General features: G+C 31.4%; 2 protein-coding genes across 3 annotated transcripts; one reads left to right on the top strand and one right to left on the bottom strand.

Annotated features, from left to right (window-relative positions):
* Nucleotides 1–1,047: 1,047 nt before the first annotated feature.
* LOC113864832 (linoleate 13S-lipoxygenase 2-1, chloroplastic-like) lies at nucleotides 1,048–8,958 on the bottom strand. Of its 2 annotated transcripts, none has more exons than XM_027498998.1 (8): nucleotides 8,553–8,958; nucleotides 7,009–7,277; nucleotides 6,679–6,916; nucleotides 4,113–4,433; nucleotides 3,903–3,988; nucleotides 3,664–3,774; nucleotides 2,861–3,162; nucleotides 1,048–2,292 (listed from the first exon to the last, which is right to left on the bottom strand). In XM_027498998.1, the coding sequence occupies exons 1-8, from the start codon at nucleotides 8,899–8,901 to the stop codon at nucleotides 1,266–1,268; spliced, it is 2,703 nt and encodes a 900-aa protein (XP_027354799.1). In that variant the 5' UTR covers nucleotides 8,902–8,958; the 3' UTR covers nucleotides 1,048–1,265. The 2 variants fall into 2 exon arrangements, with proteins under 2 accessions (XP_027354799.1, XP_027354800.1); XM_027498999.1 differs by having other exon boundaries at nucleotides 7,009–7,259; nucleotides 8,553–8,922.
* Nucleotides 8,959–15,378: 6,420 nt separating this feature from the next.
* On the top strand, nucleotides 15,379–17,706 carry LOC113865703 (FT-interacting protein 7). The gene has a single exon (XM_027500426.1). The coding sequence runs from the start codon at nucleotides 15,379–15,381 to the stop codon at nucleotides 17,704–17,706; it is 2,328 nt and encodes a 775-aa protein (XP_027356227.1).
* Nucleotides 17,707–27,831: the final 10,125 nt, after the last annotated feature.

The raw sequence follows: 27,831 nt of genomic DNA, 5'->3' as shown, positions 1-27,831 counted from the left end.
TTTTTTCTTCTATAAATTTATTTAAAGTACTTGGCGTGTAGACCTGGAAGACTGTTAATTACTTTTATCCAAATTTAACCGGACACTTCTCATGCAACCGTCGTACTCTTCTCCAAAAATTCAACTCCAAGACATTTATTTTCCATATCTTCGCGGTTAATTTATTGTTCTTCACCCTATTAAAAAAATGTAATATTTTATTTTGTGACTAAAAAATTCATTATTTAATATTTTTTTCCTTTATTTTCTTGATTCCATCACCCCCATTCTATCCATCAATTGTCACATTCATCTTGAATTGCGTTTCTCTGCATATGATTTGTAGGAAATGACAAATGTTTATAATTCACACCACAGAACAGAAAAATTGTTTTGCTCTACAAAAATCTAAACAAACAAACATGAGTGACAAAAGGTATATTATGCATACAATATTTATATTAATTATTACAAAAATTAATAACTTTTATTGATATGATCATCCATAATTAAGTAATAGTGAATTTTTTTTACATTATCAATGTGTTTAAATTAAATTTATTTAAATTAGAATAATTAAATATTTAAATTACTTGCAAACAGAAACGTTGTATAAAAAACATAATGAAAAAATATTTCAGGTATCACTAATCCTCTTTATCATCATAAAATAATTTTTTTTTTAAGTTTAAAAATTTATCCAAATCAACCCTAGTTGCAAGGAATTTTCTAATCCAAGACTAGGAGAGATAGGCAATTTGCATTCATGACACTCTTTTTATACTCTCCCTAACTTGCATTTTTTTTTTAAGTTTTAACTTTTATTTTGAATCTTATTTTTTTCATTACTTAAATTTGTGCTTCACTCTTTTTCTTGAATTTATTTTTTAATGTCACACACACATACACAAACATACATATATATATATATTTGGCCTGACCACTTTTTTAAAATTTTGGTTTTTTTTTTAACATGTGCCCTAATATATCATATTGATATTTTGAATGTAAACTCCATTCAACTTTACGATAGAGTGAGATTTTAAGCTTAAGTGGATTATTTGTTAAAATACTTAAGATAATTTAGATTCATAAATAATTATTAATTCACCTCTACAAGGAGGCTAGCAGGAACTAGCAAGAGATGAATCAACTTGGAAACTGGAAAGGATTTGGGCAAACCATGCATTGTATTTTATTTGTTGTAGACGCATATGCATGTTATTGAATTTGTGAATTTGAGATGATTATGGTACACACTCACATTCACATTATATATATATAGTTCAGATAGAGATGCTATAAGGAACACCCTTTCCCGTGACTCCAGGCTCAGAAACTGGTTTCAGAAGCTCATAAGGCACAACCCCAGCACCATTTCGGTTCCTCCTACGCCTATCAGCATTCCTCTCATCAATCACCCCTTCAAGTTCTAACAACTTTCCCTTAAACTTTTCAAACGCAGCTTTAATAATCGGATCCTCCTCCCAAGCTGGCTCCACAGTTTCTCCAAGATACTCTTCATCAGGTGAATGATTCGACAATATGTCCAACACTGTCATCACAGTAGTGGCTTGAATTTGAGAGGGGAAGCACTTGAGCATAGTCACTTCCGGTTTTTGCAAAAACAGTTCCCATTCTGGGTCCGAAGGGTCCTCTATAGGCATCTTGTTTCTTGCAATTGTGGGCCTGTTAGGGAAATAGCCAGCAAAAGAAAATTGTCCAAAATTCACAGCTGCATGGTGCCCTGAAGTTGTCCATGCAATAGTGGTAACTATCTCAATAAGGTCTTCTTTGGTTTTCAAATTAGGCCACCAAGGTTCATCTTTTTTGTCACCATGTCCTACAGTTATAATCTCTTCCCACCAAGCTTGGAGTTCTTTATCTGACTCAATGTGACTAGAATCTGGGTAGTAATGGTTCACATATTCAGTGAACCATCCTTTGAGGCTATCCCAAAGGATGAGGCCATCGTTGGCATAAGGGTAGTCTTCTATGGTTAGTTTTAGGCCATGAGGGGCATTTGGGTCTTCCACAGCCATTCCTCTGTTGATGAGATCAGCGGGAAGGGATTGCAAGTTGAATTGCCAGTGTTTGTCGTAGGCAATTGAACTTAGGAGGATTGAAAGCTTCCCTGGAGTGAAGCCACTCTCTATTACTCCGTTTGCGTTTATTAGTGCCTCACGAGCAAGAGCGTTGATCTCCATTGTGTACCTGAAATGTGGATGCAATAGCCTGTAGATTGGATGCATTGCACTCAGTTGCCTGTTTGTTGCAATGATGTAAGGTTCCGTTGCACAGTGAGTTCTTAGCCTGGAGAAAAGTGAAATGCGTTACTCAGTTAACTCCTCAAAAGCTACTTATATACATTGTAGCTTTGATATATATCTCTCTAGTTAGATGCACTTTGATATACATCTTAGATAACTGTTTATTTAATAATTTTTTTTATATAAGTATACTAAAAATACAAAAAAAAATATCATTTTTATAAATTATACTAAAAAAAGTTGTAAGTTATATGTTTATAAACTAATTATAAAATATTTAAAAAGATCTTATATTCTCTTAATAATCACATCTTACTTAATAGATCAAATTAGAAGTACACGTATAAGTTATTTTAAAATATATTTTTTAAATAGTTTCACCATTTAATCATTAAGAGAAATCATAAGAAAATAAAAAATTTTAAAATTATTCATACACACTAAAATTTATTCATTTTTCACCCTTCACTTAATTTATAGATAAGTCCCTTATTATTATTATTGTCCCAACCACCGTGCATGAATATTCCAGGAACATCCAACGTTAATCTTAAAAGTGAAAAAAGGTATTATTAATTTATTATTAGGTTAATTAATTGTTAATTTCATACCAGTGACTAACAAGTTGGTGGTAGCCAGAGTCGTGGGCAAGGACATGAATTTTGGCAAGCCTCCAAAGCCAAACACCGGTTGAGTGCCAGCTAGGGGTGAAGACTTCCTTCCATTGTGGCTTTCCGTCCATAGGTGGCCGAGTTAACTCAATAGCCAGCGGCCTCAATGTGCCGTCGTGGGTTAGGAAGAACAATGCCCTTGATCCATATAGTGTTGTGCCTTCAAGTTGTCTAACGTCTTTTACCAATGGCATCAACAAATCGTAGTAGTCTAGTATGAACAATTTCTTCTGTTTTATGGCCTGTATTGCTCAAGTTCCATCATTTCAGGTAGATTAATTGATTTAGCCAAAAAGTGCACTGTGAAAAATCGGATAAAAGAACATTCGAAGTGAAAAAATGCTGTATATCTCCACCCTTGAATTATATCTTGTGTTAAGATTATGTTATAATTTGTTTGTTAAGAATGAAAACACATTTAATTACTTGCTTATGTTAGAAATAATTAGTTTAGAGAAATGCTATTATATATAAGTAAGAAAATATTATTAATATTTATTTTAGAGAGAGAAAAAAGAAATTATCCCATTAATGATATTGCTGCATCAGACTTATGGAATTAATAGTTATCAACATACGTTTTTCTTCTCAGCACGTTTCAGATTTTATACAAAATCAATACTTACTACAAAGATACTTATTACTTAAGGTATGTGTGAGTATGAAAGTGCTAGCAGCTGGGCTCCAATAATATTATTTGTACTGGAAATGTAATGTTAGAACAGTATAAGAATAAAACCTACCTCTTCAACTGTAAAGAATCCTCTGATTTCCCGTTCAACTATTTCGGTGGTGATTGCAGATTCCGATGGGCCATAAACATTGGGGTCAAGTTTGCTTTTCAACGGCCATTCCTACATGACCCATTTTCATTTAGCTAATTATTATTGTTATAAAGATTGATTTAGAGGCTAGTAATTCTCTGTTCATTAGAGAGAAGAAAAGAGAGTGACATCCTGGGCTAGTAAATAAGTGCATGTACCGTGACCAATTCGATGCAACATGGGTTAAGACCCGCAAGAGTCTGTCTTCCAAATTCTTCGTCCCTTAACCAAAAGAACCTGTCCTCTGCCAAATTAATGGAAATCACATTTGATTAGTAACAAATGAGTAGGGAATGAATGATATTAATTTACTATTCAGCTAATTATTTTGACTTAATTTATTTGGTATTTGGCAGTTAATTTCTTACTATCCATTGTTGCGGGAGGATCAAAACGGAGAATCTCATCCTCGGTATCTTTGATAAACTTGATGAGCCTTGGCAACAAATTCCTGAGAAGGCCTTTGGCTTTGAGAGGAGGCAAGCTGAGTCCTTCATCAAAAAGATCATCAATGGCTCGGAATACAGGAAATCCAAGATTTCTGTCTACGATGGCTGTTTGTAACGTTGGAATCAACGCATGCAACGCCGAGTATAAGGTCTTGGTCGAAAACGTTAGCTGCTTTACTTCTGAGAAGCATTCATCCCTAGGCACGTACACGTTGTTACTTCTTTTCTCCGACGACGGATCTGTTCATCCATTCCAAATTCTTTAATTAGACTTCAAATTATGCATCTTAACAGAGACATTAGTCAATTTTTTAAAAAAATATATACGAAATACTTTTTTATTGATCGGGACTATGTGGTCCTGAATCATACAAAATTCTTTCATCGTAAGTCACCCTGAAGTCAACAACTTTTAAATTCTTTCATATAAATTTTAAATTATATTTTATGAATGATCATATAACTATATTTATTTAAATAAAACTCATAAAATTATGTTATTATTAATTTTTTTGTATATTATTATTAGTATTATTATCATTATAATTCTATATTTTAAAATTGAATATTTATTTTTTATCAATGAAATATTATTAAAATTAATATATATTTTTTAATTCTTAATCTTACGTTATTATTATTTTTTTACGTTGTGTCACTCTCTCACTGACTGTCGATCCATCTATTTTGATGATTCATTGTATTTAATTTCTACTTTTTTAAAATTTTAATAAGTTGATGTATAGTAGTATCTTTAGTTTTAATAATTTTAAAATTACATATTCATTTAATATAATATTTACATTTTAAAATAAGGTAACATAAATATATTAACGTAATAATATACTAATTCTATAAATTTGTAACTATTTATATAAAATATTTTCTGAAATACATCTTATAATTCGAGTTTCATCAGTATGTAATTTTCTAATAAAAAGTTCGGAAACTTCTAGTAAAGATTACAATTATTAAAATATATAAAATTTTGTATTGAAAATAATAAACTTAAACTCAAAATTAATTCATTTATATATTTTTATTTAGTTTCTTTTAAATTTAATTTTTATTCTTTCCTTTTTATTATTTTTAAGACATAATTTATCATATTTTTTCTTTTATTATTTTTTATTTTTTCTCAATCGTACACATTTTTTAACACCTCAAAATGAAGTGTCATTTTTGTTTCTATATTAGGTTGTTTAAATGCCATGAAAATAGAGTAAAAACAAAAACAAATGGAAGAGATACTTCTTTCGATTGCATGTCATGGGGGGAGGGGATTTTCTTACGGTTTTGCAAAAGAAAAAATCTATTTTAGAAGGAAGTGGAGAGGAAAAGGAAAGGGAGATTTTTTTAATTTTTTTAAAATATTAATATAGAGTAAAAATTGTTAAAACATAAAAATAAATTTTTTATTATAAAAAATATTACAATAAAAATTAAAATTATTTAAATTAATTTAAATATTTATGAGAGAGAATGGTTCGTTTCTTTCTGTATTTAGATTTTTTTATTTACTAACAAATATTTTTAAAATATTAATATGAAACTAGAAGTATACATTCTTACAAAAAAAAAATTCAGCTACTTTCACCCGTGTCTTTTACATTTTAATTGCTTAATGTATTTTTTAAAACACAAATAAATAGGATTTTTTCCTTTTTATAAAATCTTTCTTCAAAAGAGTGATTCGGAAATGAGTTTGATTTTGACAAATTAAGATTATAAACTTTTTCAACTACGATGATTATTCTAAGATCGAAGTGAAAAAATATAGCGTATAGAAATGTTGACATCAACTTTTAAAACTGATTTTAAATAATTCTAAGCAATAAACTCTTTTAAAAATTATTACATAGTTTTAATATAATAAATATTTTTAATAGATTTTTTTTAATTACATAAAATCAACCGAAAAGCAAAACTCATCACAGGCTAATTGCTTACCTCAATTTTCAAAATAAAGTATGCTTGTAATTATTGTTACTTAGATAAACAACACTTCTTAATTGAAAAAAAAAAAGTTTATTTCTTTTTATGGAGAGAGAGACGAACTAAATTATTAAGATATACATGTTTTAAGAATTAATGGTAATAGAATGATAATATATAGAAGATAAGACAATAAGTTTTAAAAAAATATTTTTTATAATTAATTAACTTTTATTGTTAATTTTTAAAAGAATAAAGTGTATAAAAGAATATATTTAAAAATATATATTATTACTAGTTATAAAATATATAAAGTAATTGCAATAGGACATTTTATACATTTTTATGGGATTAATAGTTCATTTTTATGGAATTAATAATTCATTTATATATATATATATATATATATATATATATATATATATATATATATATATATATATATTACGAAAAATGATCTTCTTACATCGGATGAAAGGTTTAGTGTAAGAATATTTAGATTTCCTATAATTAAATAACCGTATCGAAAGAGATGCGAAGGCAGAAGTACCAGATTCGCAGCGAGGTCTCCCTGTTCTGCAGCGCCTAGGGTATGGATTTTGGGTGCCACCAAGAACGGGTCTCTTGTGATCAATGTTGCTATCAGGATCTCCAAGGTCATTGTACACATCGTAATCGTATATTCGCTCAAAGCTCTTGCGTTCACCTTGTCCATTGCCCCGTAATTGTTCCAGTTCCTCTTCTCTTAACCTCTTCACTCCTTCTGGTGTCTTCCATGGCAAGTATGACTGCTTCCAAGCAATATCAACTTCATTCGATTCTTGTTTTCATTTAAATTAATTACGAATCAACTATAGAAGATCTGAGTTGGTGACGATACCTTGTTGGAGAAAAATACCCTCTTCACAGGGTTATCATATTTTGAGTGAACCCAGGATTCGCAAGCGAAGTTAACGGGACCAGTCAGGAAGCCATCGAGGACAACGTCCTTTATGAACATTTCCCTGTGATGCTCATTCTCCACCAAAATTGCCCCAATCTCTCCAAAATTTTCTGGCACTTCAAATTCTGCCTCATATTTTACCTCTCTTGGTGATTGATGCGTTTTGTGGACATGATTTTTTATAGTTTCTTTTTCTAACCCCGTCTCTTTTTCACAAAACAAGCAAAAGAAAACAATATTACGCTTTTCAGCACAAATTGTACGTTTTTCAATTTTCGCAAAAGAATTTGCCTCACTACTGCACAAGATTTTCGTTTTGAAGGTAAGTTCTATACGGAATCTATTAGAATAAATGTTAAAAATGTATCTTTATTTTTAAGTCAAAAAGGTATAAAAGTAAATCTAATGTTAACTTTTATTGTATGATACTTTCAATAGTTGAAAGTCACCTTTTACAGTCTGACAGATACGAGTAAAATTAATTGAATCTACTCAAGAAGACAAAACTAATGTATATAATTCAATTTCAATTTTTTTGGTGCATATTTTTTTAAAAAAGTATAAATATATTTTCATATGTAAATTTTAATGTAATATTTGAAATGCAAGAGGTAGCAGAGAAAAAAAAATTGAGCAAAATTGAAAATAAACCTTCCAAAGACATCCTTTTGCTTGGAAAGATGGAGAGAAGAGAAAGAAGAAAAGTAGTGAGTCTCACATATTTCTTTGTTAAACCGATTAAAATACTTGCACTTAGTTTTATTTTGAAATGTTATAAGGATAATTAAAAGTCATTTTATATATCACATTTTCATTATTTTTCTATTTAACTGAATAAAATAAGCAAAAAAAATTGTTTCATACTTTTATTTTTCTTAATTCTTTTAATTTAAACGGTCTAAAAACTTATATATTTTATATCTGTATTTTCTTCTCTCTAACTGTTTACTCACCCTTCCTTTGGAAGTACTCGTCTTTCAACCAACCCAGGCATGAAACTTCGTTGTCCAAAAATTACAGACTCAATAAAATAAACAATATTGAGCTACTGAGCGACTTTAGTATTAATTAACGATGCAAACTTGTAAGAATATAACAGTGAAAATGGATGACTTCATTATTAAGTGAAGATTATTCTCAAGCAAAAAAATGAAAAACATTGTAAGAAGGAAAAAAAATGCTTTCCTTTTTTATAATGCTTATCTCAAACAAAAAACAATTTGAGGCGAAAACTAAAAGTTTAAATATGTTACTCTTAAAAGTTGGGTGGTCGACATAATTCAAGTACATCATCGTTGACAGAATCAAATTACTACCATTAAATGAAGTTTGGTGATTGAACATGAACGAGCATGTGTATGTATGTAGTATTTTCACGTGTTCAAGTTCAACAAAAATAAAGAAACTGATATAGATACATGAATTATATATATAATCTTGGTAAAATAATGAAGTTGTTATCAATTATATTATATGCTTACTGGGATCAAGAGAGGTGCTAACAAGCTCCAAGAGAAGTGATTGACCAAGTAAATCCTTTATATCATCAAGTCCTCGTTCTAATCCAAGTTCTGAGAAAAACCCACCAACGGTTGGTTGAACAGTTATTGTGGCTTTTACTTTCACTGATTTTGCTGTTGCTTCAGTCACAGCCACGGCTTTGATATCGCCATTGCACTTATGCGTAACCCTTTTTTGTTTCCTTTGGTTTGGGAACGATGGCCTCGACCCAGCTTGAAATGAAGGATGAGCAATGCCACGGAGGCATGGCTTGTGAAATATGAGGCATGTTGGAGTTGAATTTGATACACAAATATGTTGCATAAGCATATTTCCTACTTGCTTCTATGTTTCTGTGTTCTTACACTTCTTTGTTTTGTATGAGTTGAGTGAAGTGAGAGAGATTATTATATAAATTGAGGAGTGAGAGGGTTCACCACCCAACTTCTGATTGTGTTGCTCAACCCAATTGATTAGACAGGTGGGGTTGTTCCTCATCTCGAATAGAGTTATACAAAATTTTATTGTAACAATTTTCTTTTTTATGTTTTATCATTTTCTAGTTTGTAAAAAACAATTATACAATGTTATTGTATAATTGCCGTTTCTCTTTTAAAATATGTTTTAAATTGGCCAGATTTTAGATGAATTTTATGTGTGAAAAGTTAGTGTTCTTTTATTTTATTAATTTTTGATAAAATTTCATTTTTTTTATGTTTATTAAAAACCCGATATAAAACTACTAGAGCTAGACTAGTAGTAAAAGATTTAAATGTTTGCATGGAGTCAAAAGTTTAAACTTCTTTGCCAAAAGTTGTAACATAAATACAAAATTAATTTAGGAATTTTTTATACTTTGTTTGGTTAATGTTGATAAAAAAAAAAAAGACGGTAAAAAGGAGGTTTTAGGCTTATTTGGTATGAGAAAAAAGTAAAAGAAATTAAGTGATTTTTTTTAATAAACAGTTATACTCCTATCAACAATTAAGTTGGAGATAAAGGTAAGAGTAAGTATTTAGAAAATATGTATACACATTTTTTTTCTCCCCTTTCTCCTCACACGAGATGAATTCTAAGGTAGAGTTTTTAAAAATTTATTGGAAGCTTGCTTTTGATCTATTAAATAAGAATTTGGTTATAATAGATTTTTAAGAAAATAAAACTATTTTGATACCTTTTTTAATAAAGGAAAATTTTAAAATGAGACCACTATAAAAATTAGTTTAAATAGTATTTTTTTTTTCTATTTCTCCTTTTCCATCTTTATTTTAAATTTTAAAATTCAAAAGCACATTACCTAAATTTGAATTTAAAGGTAAAGTTTAAAAAAAAAAGTATAGGATCATTGATGAAATTTAAACTTAAATTTAGTGTTTTTTTTTAATTTTATTTTAAGGCAATATTTAAAATCTAAAAAGTTCATCTTGAACGCTACTTAAATATGGAAGAATAATGTTATTTTCATATGAAAACATAATAAAAAAGATAATTACTTGAAAATATGTGACATTAAAAATGTAAAATAGTATTGTAAAAATTTAGAATAAAAATAAAATTAATGAATATAAAATGATATTGGAGAGAATGTGCGATCATTTTCATCTGCGTTTGTTTATTTGGTATCCATTAGAGTTGGAAATGACTCAGCTTCTAGTGTATTTGATAGCGTAAGTTTATAATTTATTTAAAAATTTTAATAAATTAATAGAGTTTATTTTTTATAAAAATTTATAATTTCTTAAATTTAACTTATAAAAATTTATTTTAAAGTTTAGTTTGAATATTTTTTAATAAATATTTATAAAAATAAATATATTAAACTTTTATAATAAATTGAAATTAATTTGTAGTTCTTTATTTTCTTAAATTCTGTTCTTTAGTTTTTTAAATTTTACATGCATGCATAATTTTAATTTATAAAATAAATCTAATTCATTTTACATCTTTATTTTTTTTCTACAAGTATTTATCTAAACTTTTACCTAAAAAAAATTAATTTTTTCAAATCTAAGTATTAAAATTTTATTTAAATTTTAATCTTAACATTTTTAATAATTTTCACTTGTATAAACTAACCTTAATTTTCATTTTCTATAATATGTTTCAACAAATTGTACAAGTAATTGTATTAAATAACTCTAATTCAATTAACTTTTATACTCTTAACTAACTTATGATCTATAAATATTATTTTTCTTCTCATTATTTATTTTTAAATTTTTATAAATATTTTATTTTTTATTTTGGTCAATAATTTGTTTATTTTTTTTATTCAGGAGTGCTATTATCGCTGGGAGAGGAATCCTATCCTAAAATCTAAGGCCGAAAATGGTTGCAAATAAGGCCAACGTAGGAAAGTGGACCAACCGTCATTTATTTGAGTTTTATATATCACATCCGTGCCTCACATTTAGATATGCTGAAATAGATTTTTGTTTCATTAACTCATTTATTGTTAGTGAAAATTTAATTAATGAATGAAAATATTCATTAAAATTATTTATTAAGAAAAAAAATTTACCCAACTAATATGAAAAAAATTAAAGAAATAAGTGAACAGAATAGAAAAGATAATGGCATCGATTAGGTGATGATGCTGTTAAAATATCTATAAATTTTAAAAATAATAAACAAGTATTAGTTTGGGTATAAGAATTATTTTATAAATAATTATTGAAAGGACCCCGGTTTGGATATTTTATTATTCAATTTATTGGTAAAGATATATATTATTTAATATTAAATGTATTAAAATAAAAATTATAATATTTATATCCTACAATATAAATAAGTTTATGACAAACTTTAGAGAATATACAAATAAAGTATTTAAAGCATCTTTGGAAAAGTTTTTTCAAGAAACATAATTCCTTATTTTTATTTTCTAAGATATTTAGTAAAAAAAAAAAACCCAATCAAATAAAAAAATTTAGATTAATTGTTTCAATAGCTTATTTGTCATTTACAGTGTGTTAAAATATTACATTATATATGTTGCCATATTGGATACGGATTAAAGATAATAGTAAATATTTTTATTATTAATTTTGAGTATTTTATTGTATTAAATGGGACTAATTTAAAAAGTAATACTTTGAAATTAAATTAAAATTATGAAGATCTTATTAATTAAACTCAAGATAGATTATCTGTATTGATATATGATGTGTCCAAATTCTAAATTTAATAAATCTAAATAAAAATTCATTAAAATTATAATATTTAAAAGATTAGTTTATTTAAAAAATTTGTCTTTAATATATAAAAAAGTTGTCTTTATTATAACAAAAAAAAAGTTGTCTTTATATATATAATGAAAAAAGAGAGAAAACTAATTAATTAGAGACTTAGATCCAAGTCATCGTATAGCATATGTAATATACCAAAGAAGAAAAGGAAAACAATTCATAAGTGAGAGAAAGAAAAAAACTTAGAACATGTTTTATATCTGATTTAAAAATATTTTTCTGTTTTTAAAATTAAAATAAAATATAAAATTTTTGTGTATTATATTTTATTTTTAAAACTGTTTTTAAAACAAAAAATCATTTTAGATGCTACTTAAATTTAATAACTTATTTAACTTTGAAACATCATTTCTTCATCTCTAAAATTTTACATTATTAAAAAAGAATAAATAAGGGTATGTCTAAAATTTATATTGTATTTTATTTTTAAAAATAGAAAATTATTTTTAAAAAGAAAAACAAACTCTCTCTAAATATCTTAATTTTGTTTACAATTTTTTTTATTACGCACATCAGATACATTTAGTAAGGTGATAAACATGAAAAGTTTTGTTTTTAAAAATATATTATTAATGGAATAAGTCAATTTCTAGCTGTTGCAATCAGTCACTGGTCTTTTCTTAGCTACGCTAACATTAGGCTTTGGTACCATCTCAGTATACGACATTCAAGTTTTATCGTTAAAAAAACGTGGGCTTCAACTGTTGAACCTGACAATATTTTATAATAAATAATTCAAACGTATGATTTTTTATATGTATCTAAATTTGAGTGTTCACATTACGTTGTCCCATACCATGAAATAATTTCTCATTATATCATAAAATATTTTGTATTTATGTTTTAAAAAATATTAATTTAAGTAATTTTTATGGTACTTTAAAAATTTAAAAAAATATATTATATTAAATATACATAATAGATGGTTAGACGGTTAGAGTTAGCAGTTGTTAAAAATATACAAATATTTTTTAATTTTTAAAATGTCGTTTTATATTTATGGTACAATAACGAAGCCCCTTAATCCAAATGTCGTTTAACGTTGTTAGCAAGTTTAGATTGATTTGCACATTAGATTCTTAAGTCAACCCAAACCTGTACACACTCTTATTATTAAATAACATGATACGTTAATTAATTTATAAAATAATTATAATATAAATAATATTTTTTATATAATTATCTAAAAAATATTATAAAAACATGGCGTACTTCTTAGGAGGACCAAGAGACTGGGTTTATTGTAGATCTTACAAAGCATAAGATTGTCTGAACAAAAAACAAAGGATTTTATGTTGTCCCTAAATATGAGTTACTATAATTTTCATTTATTTATTCTAATTTTTATGTTTTATATTGGCCAAAATGTTTTAATCCTTATCTTGCATAAAGAATTATTTTGCTCAATTTTCATTGATTAAAATATTATATATTACATACCAACATTAAAAAAATGAAAATATAATAATTAAAAAATATTAAAATATGGAATTAAATCTTTAAATAAATAAAATTTAAAATAATAATTTTTTAATTTAACAAGTAATTTTTAAATTTTTTAGTTGAATTTAATCCCTCAAATTTTTTTTTTTCGTTTCGCATCAAATATATTCTTCAACTATAATGAACTTAAATTCTACTGTTAAATATTAGAATTTTGATGAATTTTTTTTTAAAAAATAATCTAAATTTCAATGAAATATAACACCGTCACAATGAAAGTTGATTAAAGGAAGATTTGACATGTTATAAAGAAAAAGAGAATTAATTTCATCATAAAAACAATAAATTAAAAAAAAAACTAAATTTATATTTTTAAAAATAAACCAAACTCAAATATGAAATTTATCTAATTTTATTTACATGAATTAATTTAAATAATTCTTTTAACAAACCAAACTTGGGTAAGAGCTGATCATATTATCACCTCTCGTGGCACTCGATGCAGGAAGTGCAAGTGATTAAAACTAAAAAAAGTATTAATTTAAAATTTTAAATTTAAAAGTTTATTATATTTTATAATTAATATAATGAATTTTTTTAATGTAATATTTAAAACTTTAAATATTTAAACAAAAGTTAAAAAAATAGAAACTAAAATGCCCTGATATCTGCGAAGTGCGAAGTGCGAACTGCATAAAGACGAAGTTGCAGGCTACGCACAGTATCATTTGGAATATGCAATCCAAAGCAAAGCAATAGAAACGAACAACACTTTATTGCATTTGTTTTTTGTTACTATTTTGTCCTTTTACTTGCATTGCTCCAGCTGGATCACACTCCACATTTGTTGAGCACAGATACAAACACTCATCACATGTTACTTTTCTTTTACTTCACCTATTTTCATATCCAACAAAAACAATGAAATATTATAATATTTTTTTTATATTCACTTTTAAAAATATATCTTCAAACAATCATCTTAATACCTATCCGTGCATTTTATAAGAATTTATATATATTCATAATTTATCATTAAACACATAATTAATTAATAAGAATTGTTTAAACTTAACTTAATCTCTAATTTAATAATAAAAAACTTATTATCTGACTCGAACAAAATTGTCTTGTAATTTAAATAAAAAAATATTCATAATCTTGCTAATTATTTCAAGAAATCCGTATTAAAATTTTATGAATTTTGTTAAGTGGAATAAATTTAAAATATTTATAAATAGAAAAATTTTATGAAAATATTAGATATTTATTATATTAAAACTATTAAAGTATAATGAATATTTTTTAATTAAATTTTATATTATTAATTGCTTATCCTAAAAATTAAGATTAATATTTTTAAAATTTTATAATAGATAGCATAAAAGTTTTTAAAAAGTTAATTGTAAATAATAAAAATTTAATAATTGGCGCTAGTTATCTCCACAGAAAAGCCAGAACCGACCAAAATCTTGGCACGTGCGCTTCTGATTCATGTCTTATAAAGTTTTAAAAATAATAAAAGAACGTAGTAGCTGATCTAGGTGCATTGCGTGGGTGAGCAAACATTACATAGAATCAGTTTTCCACTAATCTCATGCTCTTTTCTCTTACATGTCAATTCATAATTAAACAGTCTATTAAAAAGTATATTATTTACTATTTAATTAAATATCATAATTTTTAATTCTTTAATTAATATTTTTCATAATGATTTTGTATGTATCTATATGCACATGCACCTGACGTCATATATTATGTTACCTTCAATGTAACATTTTGATTTTCTATGCATAGCTAAGCCGCAAACTTCAATGCTGCTGCTTGCACCTTGAGGAAGGAAGAATAACACAGTTGGCACTTGTTGGTTCATTTCGTGCATTTTGATTTTGAAAATTTGGTTAGAGTGGTTGTTCAAACTCAGTCTCTGTGACTCATAGTGGTAGTTGAAGCAGGTGAAGAATGACCATTTGTTTCTTTATTTTTCCTTTGATTCAAGTTTTGTTTGATCGTGCTACTATTTACTTGTGTTCTGATTTTTTGTTTTTATGTAATAAATGATTCATTATTTCCATGTTTCCCTTTTGATGCAGTTAATTGTTGTGAACAGAAGAAAATGCAGAAGGCACAAGTTCCACATTCCCATGACTTTGCCCTGAAGGAGACCTCACCCAACATAGGGGCAGCTTCAGTCATACGGGACAAGCTATCTTCCACCTATGATCTGGTTGAACAAATGCACTACCTCTATGTTCGTGTGGTGAAAGCCAAGGATTTACCTGCAAAAGATGTCACTGGTAGTCTTGATCCATATGTTGAAGTGAAGCTTGGAAACTACAAGGGACTCACAAAGCATTTTGAGAAGAAGTCCAATCCTGAGTGGAATCAGGTATTTGCCTTCTCCAAAGATAGGATTCAAGCTTCAGTTTTGGAGGTAGTTGTTAAGGATAAGGATGTTATTGCTGATGATTTTGTGGGGAGGGTGTGGTTTGATCTCAATGAGATCCCAAAACGTGTTCCCCCAGATAGCCCTTTGGCTCCACAATGGTATAGGCTTGAAGATCGCAAAGGTGAAAAGGTCAAGGGAGAGTTGATGTTGGCAGTTTGGATGGGAACTCAAGCAGATGAGGCATTTCCTGATTCTTGGCATTCTGATGCAGCACTGGTTGGTTCTGAAGGGGTTGCAAACATTAGATCAAAAGTGTACCTTTCTCCTAAGCTTTGGTATCTAAGGGTCAATGTAATTGAAGCCCAGGACTTGATGCCAAGTGATAAAACAAGGTATCCTGAAGTTTTTGTGAAGGTTAGTCTTGGGAATCAGTTTTTAAGAACTAGAGTGTCGCAAAGTAAAACCATAAATCCTATGTGGAATGAGGACTTGATGTTTGTTGCTGCTGAGCCATTTGAGGAACCCTTAGTTTTGTCTGTTGAAGACAGGGTTGGACCAAACAAAGATGAAGTCTTGGGAAGGTGCATGATCCCTTTACAGATTGTGCAAAGGAGGTTGGACCATAAGCTTGTGAACACTAGGTGGTTTAATCTTGAGAAGCACGTGGTTGTGGAAGGGGAGAAGAAGGAATCCAAATTTGCAAGCAGGATACATTTGAGGGTGTGTTTGGATGGTGGGTACCATGTTTTGGATGAGTCAACTCATTACAGTAGTGATCTTAGGCCAACAGCTAAACAATTATGGAAGCCCAGCATTGGAATTCTAGAAGTGGGAATTATAAGTGCACAAGGGTTGATCCCAATGAAGACAAGAGATGGTAGAGGAACAACAGATGCTTATTGTGTAGCCAAATATGGGCAAAAATGGATCCGTACTAGGACCATTGTAGATAGCTTTACTCCAAAATGGAATGAACAGTACACTTGGGAAGTGTTTGATCCATGTACTGTTATTACAGTTGGGGTCTTTGATAATGGTCATTTACAAGGAGGAGACAAAACAGGTGGATCAAAGGATTCTAGGATAGGGAAGGTGAGAATTAGGCTATCCACTCTTGAAGCTGATAAGGTTTACACACATTCATATCCTCTTTTAGCACTGCATACTTCAGGCGTGAAGAAAACTGGAGAAGTGCAATTGGCAGTGAGGTTCACAAGATCATCTTTTATCAATATGTTGTACATGTATTCCCAACCGTTGTTGCCAAAGATGCACTACATCCATCCTCTATCTGTGATTCAGCTAGATAGTCTGAGGCATCAGGCTATGCAGATTGTATCAATGAGGTTGAGCAGGGCTGAGCCACCACTGAGGAAAGAGGTTGTGGAATACATGCTTGATGTGGATTCACACATGTGGAGTATGAGAAGGAGCAAAGCTAATTTCTTCAGAATAATGAAAGTTCTTGGTGGTTTGATAGCCTTTGGGAGGTGGTTTGATCAGATATGCAACTGGAAAAACCCAATCACCACCATACTAATTCACATTCTTTTCATAATATTGGCACTTTACCCTGAGCTAATACTTCCCACAATCTTCTTGTACATGTTTTTGATTGGAATTTGGAACTTCAGATGGAGGCCAAGGCACCCTCCATATATGGACACTAGACTTTCTCATGCTGATGCTTCTCATCCTGATGAATTGGATGAAGAGTTTGATTCATTCCCAACTTCCAAGTCATCAGATATTGTTAGGATGAGATATGATCGTTTAAGAAGTATTGCAGGGAGAGTACAAACTGTTGTAGGTGACTTTGCTACCCAAGGAGAAAGGTTCCAAAGTCTTCTAAGCTGGAGAGATCCAAGGGCTACAACACTCTTTGTTACATTCTGCTTCTTTGCAGCTATAGTTCTCTATGTTACTCCCTTTCAGGTTGTGTCCCTTCTCATTGGCTTCTATGTGCTAAGGCACCCCAGATTCCGCCAGAAACTTCCTTCAGTGCCACTCAACTTCTTTAGGAGGTTGCCTGCTAGATCAGACACCATGTTGTAAGCATGGATCATGGATGATTCATAGCCTATTTGGATTTCATTTAAATGCTCATGAATTCACCGTTATTTTAATGTTTCCGGTTGTAACTTCTGTATTGGATATATTTTTCAAGGTGTTTCCAACCACGCATAGAGTGGGAATAATCATGATGTTGAACTTATGCTCATTTGCATTCTATTATTAACGAATCTTTGTTAGTACTAAGTTTCATTCTTCTTTTATATTTAACCGTCTCCTAGTGTATGACATCCATTATATTTTTAAAATAATATAAAATTTTAGTTAAATAATCTTAATATCAAATTGAAAGAATTTCAAATCACTTGTCTTCAAAAAATTTAAAAATCCTTCATTTTTTATATTATTTATTTATAACGTCTGTCAAATTCTCAGCTTTAAATATTCTCTCGTTATTTATTTTATATTTTTAAAAAATTTAAAATTTTCTGTGCAAATATTACATGAATCCGACAAGTTAACAATGATCTGCTCAAATTTTGGGACCCTACCACAATAATCTTCGTATATTATGTGATCTCCTAACAAGCTTTCGCCAGCGTTTTGGAAAGTCATTTTCATTGTCATATCGAATTGAAACAAAAGAGTCAGATCACCTTTATAGCAAAAAACTCTACGATAGCATGCCAATAAATAAAATTGCCTTATCATCCAAATTCCTTCCAATCTATCCATTTTCAGTGCCTACAATTTATTTTTATTTTTTGCAGGACAATGGGGAATTTTATTCTATTTACAGACCTCCAGTGTTATATATATACTGCAACGTATAAAAGTAGGGCTCTGAATTAATCTCTGTAATAGGAGTGCTATGAAATCCTGAAAATTACAAAATTATAAGTTATGCTAATTAAGAAGAGATAAAAATTCACATTATTTTGTGAGATTTAATAAATTTTAGTTGATGATAAGTAGGGTATTTGAAAAAGTGAGATAAACAATGTATTATTAACGTTAGTTTCTCATCTTTTAAACAAGGTGCATTTTCTTTGCATAAATTTAAAAGAAAAAAATTTTAAAATGGGAAACCCGTAATTTGACTCGTTAATAGATGGCATAGTATAGTGTTACCTTATAACGTCTACAACAACAAAAAAACTCATTCTCAAGTTAGAAATTGGCTTACAAATAATCTCCAGAATTATACTATAATTTATGAGTTTTATTATTATTAGTATGTAATATTATATATTTTTGTCTCTATTTTTTACTTTGTTTTGTTTACATTTATCTCAAAAATATGTTATAAGAACTGAAGAAACAACGAACCTTCTCAAATTATTGCAAAAAACATTACTCAAAATTTATAGCCTGCAAGTGTTTGGAGCATTTCAGTGGAATTTAATAACTTTTACTAGGAGTTAATCCTACAAAAAAAATATTCATTTCGATGCTGTAAAACAGATTATTAAGTTAAACTTATAACATTGGCAATGGTGGTGATGGATCAATTTTTCACCACACCGTGTTATAAAAGGAGGAAATAAAATAAAAAAGGGTCACACTCACAACAGTCATTGATACTTCCGCTATGAACAGACTAAAGCACTCAAGACAAGCTTTAATCTGCGGAGATTCGTATCTTTTAAAGCATAATCCCAGTTCAACAACTGTTATTATTTTATATATGTTACATTACATGAACAATTATGAATGTAATTTTTCATGTGTCTGTTAGTGAACCCATCATAATTCCGATAGTTCAAAACGCTATTACATGGATAAGTAAGCTCAAATTGTCATCATGCAGACGGATTCTTCAAATGTGTTACTATTAGCATGCATGATGCTCAAGAATCTAAAGGGAATATTTCCTTATCCTATGTTGCATTATTTTAGACAGAAAGTGATTATATTTCTGGGACTTATCGAAGCCGGATGAACAATACCATCTCTACTTGTCCCTATTATTTGGAGTTTGAAAGCTTTGACCCTTGTTTATATATTAACACTTCACAACAATGAGCTCAGCAGCTTCCAATTCAGTGTGTGAAACTAGAGCCACGTACTCTTCACTCTCTTACACTTTTGCACTTCTCTTACTCGTCATTTGGCATCCACTTGGAACAACTAAACGTGTTGCATGGTCACTCAGGTAACTTGACTTGTTTGTTAAGTTTTTTCTGCTTTCATATATCATGGCCATATGCATGCCTTACTTTAGCATAACTTTGATCCTTTATGTAAAACACACAATGAAAAAACTATCAAAAGTAAAATGTTTAAGTTGCATGCAGTGAACAAGGGTAGTTCTGATAGTTTTGCACCCATCAAATTAATGTGTGTGGATTTGACTTAGTTTCATGAATTGTCTTTAGTTTATTTTTTCATGCAAGATTGAAAATAAACTGCATACTTTACACTTTTGAGGCATGTTAACATTATAACATAGACTCGCAAAAGTTTTTGTATATTTTCTTGATGTAAAATGATCAGTGAAAAAGACTAGCAAAAGTTTTCCTTTTCCGGTTTAGTTAACAACACCCCATAATGTATGAAACACCTGGTATAGTTTTTTTTATTATCATTTTTGGTGTGTAATATTTTATAACTTCTCGTGAAAACTTCTATTGTATTTGGTTGTGTTTCTTAACCGTTTAGTTTAATCTTTTATCAAAGACAACAGCATGCAAATATGCTCAACTAAAACTTCATGCTCAATGACTATTCTAGTTAGTTAGAGGATACCGTGTGTGATGAATAATTTTGAGAGTTTTTTTTTTATGTTATCTATAATATATCCCTCACTTCATGTTAAATCATTCTAATCATGTGCATGCTATGTCATAATTACACTTTTGTTTCGTACAAGAAAGCCTAAAAAGCGGTTAGTTGTAATATAAAGTTGAAGGCAGTTGGAGTGATTTTGTAAATTGATCTCAACAGGTTCATAGATTTCTCGTTTCAAATTCATAAAAAATGGATCCAGAAAGATCAATAGAGGATCAGTTCTCCAAGCTACATCCTTCCTTGCCAGAAAACACCAGAATTGGAATAGTGGGTGCGGGTCCAAGTGGCTTATCAGCAGCTTATGCACTAGCCAGGCTTGGTTATAAGAATGTCACAGTTTTGGAGAAACATCACACGGTTGGTGGCATGTGTGAATCGGTAGAAATTGAAGGTATTTTGTTGTGAATGCGCTCAATTAACTGATTCAAGGGACAAAATATTGTAACATGTAAATAATGTTTATACAGGAAAAGTTTATGATCTGGGTGGGCAAGTTCTTGCAGCAAGCAGTGCTCCAGTAATCTTTCACTTGGCAAAAGAGACAGGTTCTGCACTAGAGGAATTGGATTCCCACAAGCTTGCTCTTATTGATCCTTACTCTGGAGAATATCAAGATATTAAAGTTGCTGACGACTATGTATCTGTTATGTCACTTACATTGGAAATCCAAGTTAGTCCCTACTCTCTACTATAAGTCTGTTATAGACACCTAAAGGTTATTGCATAGTTCTATGACTTGAAATTTGAATATTGTTGGTTCTCCTTGTGCTATTGGCAGGAAAAGGTGAAGAATTGTGGTCGTATTGGAGTCCACGCTGTCAGTGACATTGCTTCAGACTTAACTCCAGAATATCTTGAGCATCATGGACTCAAATCTGTTCCTAAATCTGTGTCTTATGGTTACACTGCTTCAGGATATGGATTTCCTCAAGATATGCCTTATGCCTACCTGCATGAATTTACTAGAACGTCCATGGCTGGAAAAATTCGACGATTTAAAGATGGATATACTAGTATTTGGCAGAAGATTGCTGAATCACTTCCTTTGAAACTTCGCTGTAATACTGAAGTACTGGCAATCAAGAGGGACTCCAATGGAGTCACTGTTAATGTCAAGAGCTTAAATGAAGTTGAAACTTTGGAATTTGATAAGATCATAATCTCAGGTTCATTTCCATTAAAATATGGAAGAACTTATAGATCATTGCCTTCAACTAGCATGGGTATGCTTCTTACTACATTTTTATTTAAGGCTTTGTTTCTTTCTCCTGCTTGAAACCTGATTAAACAAATCTTTTGACAGAGTGTGAAACAGAAGTAATGGATGCAAGTGACCTTGAAAAGGATTTATTCAGCAAAGTTGAGACAAATGACTACTACACCACTGTTTTAAAGATTGAAGGGCTGGAACATTTGCCTGTTGGATTTTACTATTTTCGTGAATATATGGAAGATCCCAGCACTATTGGAAATCCAGTTGCAATGCAGAAATTTTATGCTGACACCAACATATTCTTATTCTGGTCCTATGGCAATTCTTTTGATATTAAGGGACCAACTGTCACAGAGCTTGTGATCAAGACAGTAGAATCCATGGGGGGAGAAGTTGAGAATGTCATTCTTCAACGCCGCTTTAAGTATTTTCCTCATGTTCGCAGCCAAGGTATTTTTTTTTTTAATTTTCCATTATTCCTTGTGAAGCAAGAATTCTAAATTCTGAAGATTTAATATAGATATGAAAGATGGGTTCTATGAAAAGTTGGAATCAAAGCTTCAAGGTTCAAGGAATACTTATTATGTAGGTGGGCTCATGGCATTTGAGCTTACAGAGAGAAATTCATCTTATGCCATGGCTCTAATCTGCAAGAACTTTGCAAATAAAAATGATTTGCCATCATTTCCTTACACTAAGGTAATTTATTTACTTATATATATTTTGACAAATCAAAGATTGGAAAAGTCTAGCTTCTGTTGGTTTTAGATAGTCATGTTTTCCGATAGACCTACACTTAACAGAAGCATGTCTTATGCAGATGTTGTTTCCCTTGCAAACTGAGTGCCACAAAAAGAATCCTAAAGAATTAAGTGAATTCCCAAAAGTGCAATTTCCTGATTTGCCTACTTTGAGTAGCTATTTAAAGTACTGGGGTACTCATCCAATTACTCAAAACAGAACTCTTTATACTTGGATTAATGAAGAAGGGACGCCGGTAGGCCAAAGGACCTATGGAGAGCTACAATTCAATTCTTCTTGCATAGCTCATAAGCTCTTAACAAGCCAAAAGCCAGTCATCAAGCCTGGTGACAAGATTCTCCTGGTCTATGTCCCAGGTTTGGATTTTATTGATGCCTTCTTTGGATGCCTAACAGCTAAAGTCATACCAGTTCCCATTCTTCCCCCAGATCCCATGCAAAGAAGTGGGCAAGCACTGATGAAAGTTGAAAACATTGCCAAGTCATGTAGGATTGTGGCAATTTTGTCAACAGTAGCTTATCACTCAGCGGTCCGCGCAGGATCATTGAAGAATTTAATTTCATTAACAGGAAAAAAGGGGAAATCTTCAGCTAGGTGGCCTAATGTTCCATGGTTGCACACTGATACATGGGTCAAGAACTCCAAAAGTACGGTTTTGGAACCTCTTGACAAACAATGTGAACCTGAGCCAGATGATTTATGTTTCTTGCAATTTACCTCAGGTTCAACTAGTGATGCTAAAGGAGTCATGATTACTCATGGTGGGCTAATTCACAATGTGAAGTTGATGCGAAGAAGATACAAGAGCACCTCAAGGACAATGCTAGTAAGCTGGCTTCCCCAGTATCATGACATGGGGCTTATTGGTGGAATTTTTACATCTCTTGTTAGTGGTGGATCTGCAGTTTTGTTTTCACCAATGACATTTATCAAGAAACCACTCTTGTGGCTTGAAACTATTAGCAAGTATCAAGCAACTCATAGTGCTGGCCCTAACTTTGCCTTTGAGTTAGTGATTCGAAGATTGGAGTCTGACAAGGATAAGCTTCAGAATTTAGACCTTTCATCCTTGACTTTTCTTATGGTTGCTGCTGAACCAGTGAGGCAGAAGACCCTGAAAAGATTTATTGAGCTAACCACTCCTTTTTGTTTATCTGAAAGAGTGTTGGCTCCTGGTTATGGCTTAGCAGAAAATTGTGTTTTTGTCAGTTGCGCATTTGGAGAAAGTAAGCCTATCATTATTGATTGGGAAGGAAGAGTTTGTTGTGGATATGTCAATCAAAAGGATGCAGATGTTGACATTAGAATAGTTGATCCAGAGACTTGTGAAGAGCTTCAGGAAGATGGAAAGGAAGGAGAAATCTGGATTAGTAGTCCAAGTGCAGGAATAGGGTATTGGGGAAGGGAAGAATTGAGTCACAACACTTTCAGGAATGAACTTCCGGATCATCCTGGACATAACTACACAAGAACTGGAGACTTGGGAAGAATAATAGACCAGAAGCTATTCATCACTGGAAGAATCAAGGATCTTATCATTGTTGCTGGAAGAAATATTTACTCAGCAGATGTTGAAAAGACAGTTGAGACTTCATCTGAATTTCTTCGTCCTGGTTGCTGTGCTGTCATTGGTGTCCCTGAGGAAATTCTATCAGCAAAGGGAATTTCCATTCCAGATGGTTCTGATCAGGTTGGCTTGGTTGTGATTGCTGAAGTGAGGGATGGAAAACCAGCTAGCAAAGATGTGGTTGAGAAAATTAGAACTCGTGTGGCAGAAGAACACGGAGTCAGTGTCGCGACTGTCAAGCTGATCAAGCCTAGAACCATCAGCAAAACAACATCAGGAAAAATCAAGAGATTTGAATGTGTCAAACAGTTCACAGATGAGACACTGAACTTGGCACAAGGTCCAAAATCTATTTTGACAAAGAAATCTTTGTTAAGGTCATTTACTACAGGAACATTCAGAGAAGGAAAAACACCAGAACTCCAACTAATGAGAAGTATCCCTGCACCTAGGAAGAGAATCAGTAAGAATGAAATTGTGGAATTCTTGAAAGGGCTTATTTCTGAGCAGACTGGAATCCCAATCAACAGCATCTCAATCACAGACAACCTGACTTCCTATGGAATTGACTCAATTGGTGTGGTTAAAGCAACTCAAAAACTCTCAGATTTCCTAGGAACACCAATTGCAGCTATAGATGTTTTCACAGCATCCTGCATTCTAGAACTGGCTACCTTCTCTGAGGATCTTCTATCAAAGTCTCAGCCTCAACTTTCAAGCAATCCATCCGATGTTCCAGAAGCTGAGACTGATTCTACTGAATTGATTGTGGAGGTATCCAAGTCTTACCAATTTGGTATCCGTGTGCTTCAACTCCTAGCACTTATTTATATTTCTATCATGCTGGTCTCTCCTGCATATCTATCCATCACTACTTATCTAAATTTCATCCAAAGTGCCAGTAAATCAATAGATGGATTTCCCTGGTTAAATTATTTAATTTCCCTGACTTCTGCACCTCTTGCTTGGATTCTTTGCATTGCTTTCACATGCATTTGCATTTCCTTATTTGGAAATTCTTTCTTGGGGCCAAACTATGCCCTTACCTCTGAAATCTCCATCTACTCAAGGGATTTTGTCAAGTGGTGGGCATTATATAAGGTCCAAGAAATTTCTTCTAAAGTTCTGGCAATACACCTCAGAGGAACAGTGTTTCTAAAATACTGGTTTGAGATGCTGGGTGCAAAAATTGGATCCTCAGTTTTGCTTGATACAGTTGACATCACAGATCCATCTTTGGTGTCAATTGGAGATGAAGCTGTCATTGCAGAAGGTGTTTTGGTTCAAAGCCATGAGGTAAAGAACGGAATTCTAAGTGTCCATCCTATTAGGATTGGCAAATGCTCTTCCATTGGACCTTATGCCGTTATCCAAAAAGGAAGTGTTATTGGCGAAGGTGCTGAGGTACAGGCCTTGCAAAAGGTTGGAGAAGGCCAGCATGTGCTCAAACCTGCTAAGCATAATAATGTTGATAAGGTATGTTATGCATAAGAAAATTCGTACAAAATATTTTGTATATTCTGAGCGTATATTATAGCTTATTTCATATAGTTTATATAGATAAGATTCTGTCTTGGACCATGTAATTTGTTTAATTTTGAGGTCTTACTATACGGCCACAGTGCTACTACAAATGGGACATTTTCATCCTTTGTTGCTCTAAACTTCATCATTCCATAAAAATAGCTTCTGTTGTCACATTGCCTCCCTACTCAAGTTTGTTTTTAGAGTGTAGGACTTTGTACTATTTTCCTCTTATTTTTTGGGGGCACATACTAATGTGCATGTCTATATCTATGACATAAATAAAATATAAATAACAAATAAATATTGAACCATTAGCTAATACCTTATGGTTTGTATTTTCAGAATATAGAGCTGCCTGTTATAACCCGCAAAATTCAACATGACATTATCTACCACTTTATGGGGATCTATCTTGTTGGCTTTCTCAGCTCCCTTTCTGCAGCCATTGCCTACTTCTTATTCATCAGATTCTCTAAGCAACCTTCATCACTCCAACACTTTTCATTTATTTGCATATGTGGGGCCTTCCACTGGATCCCTTTTACCCTAATTGCATATGCTACCATGTTTTCTGAAGTTCCATCAAATCCCGTCACCTTTGCCATTTCATTTACCAGTGCTTACTTGCTTCATGGTCTCATAACCATCATTCTCACCAGTGGTTTGACACATCTCTTCTTATCTAGTCAAAAGCAAACCCAATTTAAAACTTGGCTTCGGTGTCAAATGACCATTTCCTGCCACCTTAGATGTGCAAAGTTTCTCTCAGGAACAGAAGCCTTTTGCATATATTTACGCCTTTTGGGTGCAAAAATTGGCAAGCATTGCTCCATTAGAGCCATCAACCCAGTTTCAAATCCAGAGTTAATGTCAATTGGTGCTGGTGTCCATCTTGGAGATTTTAGCCGGATTATTACAGGCTTTCATTCTTCCAATGGATATGTTTATGGAAAAGTTGAGGTTCAAGACAATTCAGTTATTGGGAGTCAAAGTCTAATTCTCCCTGGTTCTATAGTCCAAAAGAATGTAATTCTAGGAGCGCTTTCAGTTGCTCCAATGAATTCTACACTCCAAGAGGGAAGTGTGTACATTGGATCACAATCACAAGTTGTTATCAGGAACACAGTGAATGCTTTAGATGAACAGACAAAGGAGATGGACATGGAAAACAAGAAAAAAGTTGGTAACTTTGCTGAAGTATTGCACAAAAATGACTCACAAAAAGTGACCTTGACCAGAACATGGTATCAGACCTTCTCAGCACTTTTCACTCAACCATTGCTGCAAACAATCTTACCTTACATTGTCGTTGGTTTAGCAGCTTTTGCTCCCTTGAACTCAGTTGTCTACCTAAAGAGTGCCAAGAAACTTCCAATTTATTGGTTGCTTCCCTTGTTTTGGGTTCTCTCAGGAGCTTTAGCTGCATTGGCTTGTATTATAGCCAAATGGATTCTTGTAGGAAGGAAGAAACCAGGTGAAACAGTGCCTATATGGAGTCAAAGGATCACATTGGACAGCACATGGCAGGCCATTAGAACTTTAGTTGGAGATTACTTTATGGAAATGACAAGTGGATCATATTTGTTTGTGCTTTGGATGAAGTTAATGGGTGCAGATGTTGATATGGAACATGCAGTTTATGTAGATAGCATGGGAGCCTTATTGAATCCTGAAATGGTGAAGATTGAGAGAGGGGGTTGTGTGGGAAGAGAATCCTTGTTTTTTGGACATATATATGAAGGGGAAGGAGGGATGGTGAAGTTTGGAGAGATCAAAATAGGAGAAGATGGGTTTGTAGGGAGTAGAGCAGTTGCTATGCCCGGTGTGGAAATAAAGAATGAGGGCAATCTTAGTGCTTTGTCACTCGCCATGAAAGAAGAAATCATTAGATCAAGATAAATGTAATACTACTAATAATGGTATTCTAGTGCTGTCATTTGTGCAATGACGAATGCACTCTTGCTAAATCTTGCAACAAACAACTAGCTTGCATTCTGACTTTCACAACTTAGATTTAGCATCTTGCATGATTAAATAAAATGCATCATACAGTAACATTCCACTTTCACATGTACTTCTCACTATATACTCATTTGATTGGAATTACAGTATCCCAGTGACTTTCTTTTACAAAATCGGCAACAATATGATTCTCTGGGGCTCATAAGTTGAATTTCTATAAAAGCGGGTCAAAATTCATAGTCAATGGAACAAATTTTTGAAACTGGTTCGATGAATGGAAAAGGCCTCCAATTTGGTAAGTAAGACGGGGACAGCAAAGCATAGAAGTGGATGTACTTCAATTATG

This window comes from Abrus precatorius, unplaced genomic scaffold (genome assembly GCF_003935025.1).
Source record: "Abrus precatorius isolate BTA unplaced genomic scaffold, Abrus_2018 Scaffold4, whole genome shotgun sequence".
Taxonomy (NCBI): Eukaryota; Viridiplantae; Streptophyta; class Magnoliopsida; order Fabales; family Fabaceae; genus Abrus; species Abrus precatorius.
This window is presented reverse-complemented; position numbering and strand designations above follow the sequence as displayed.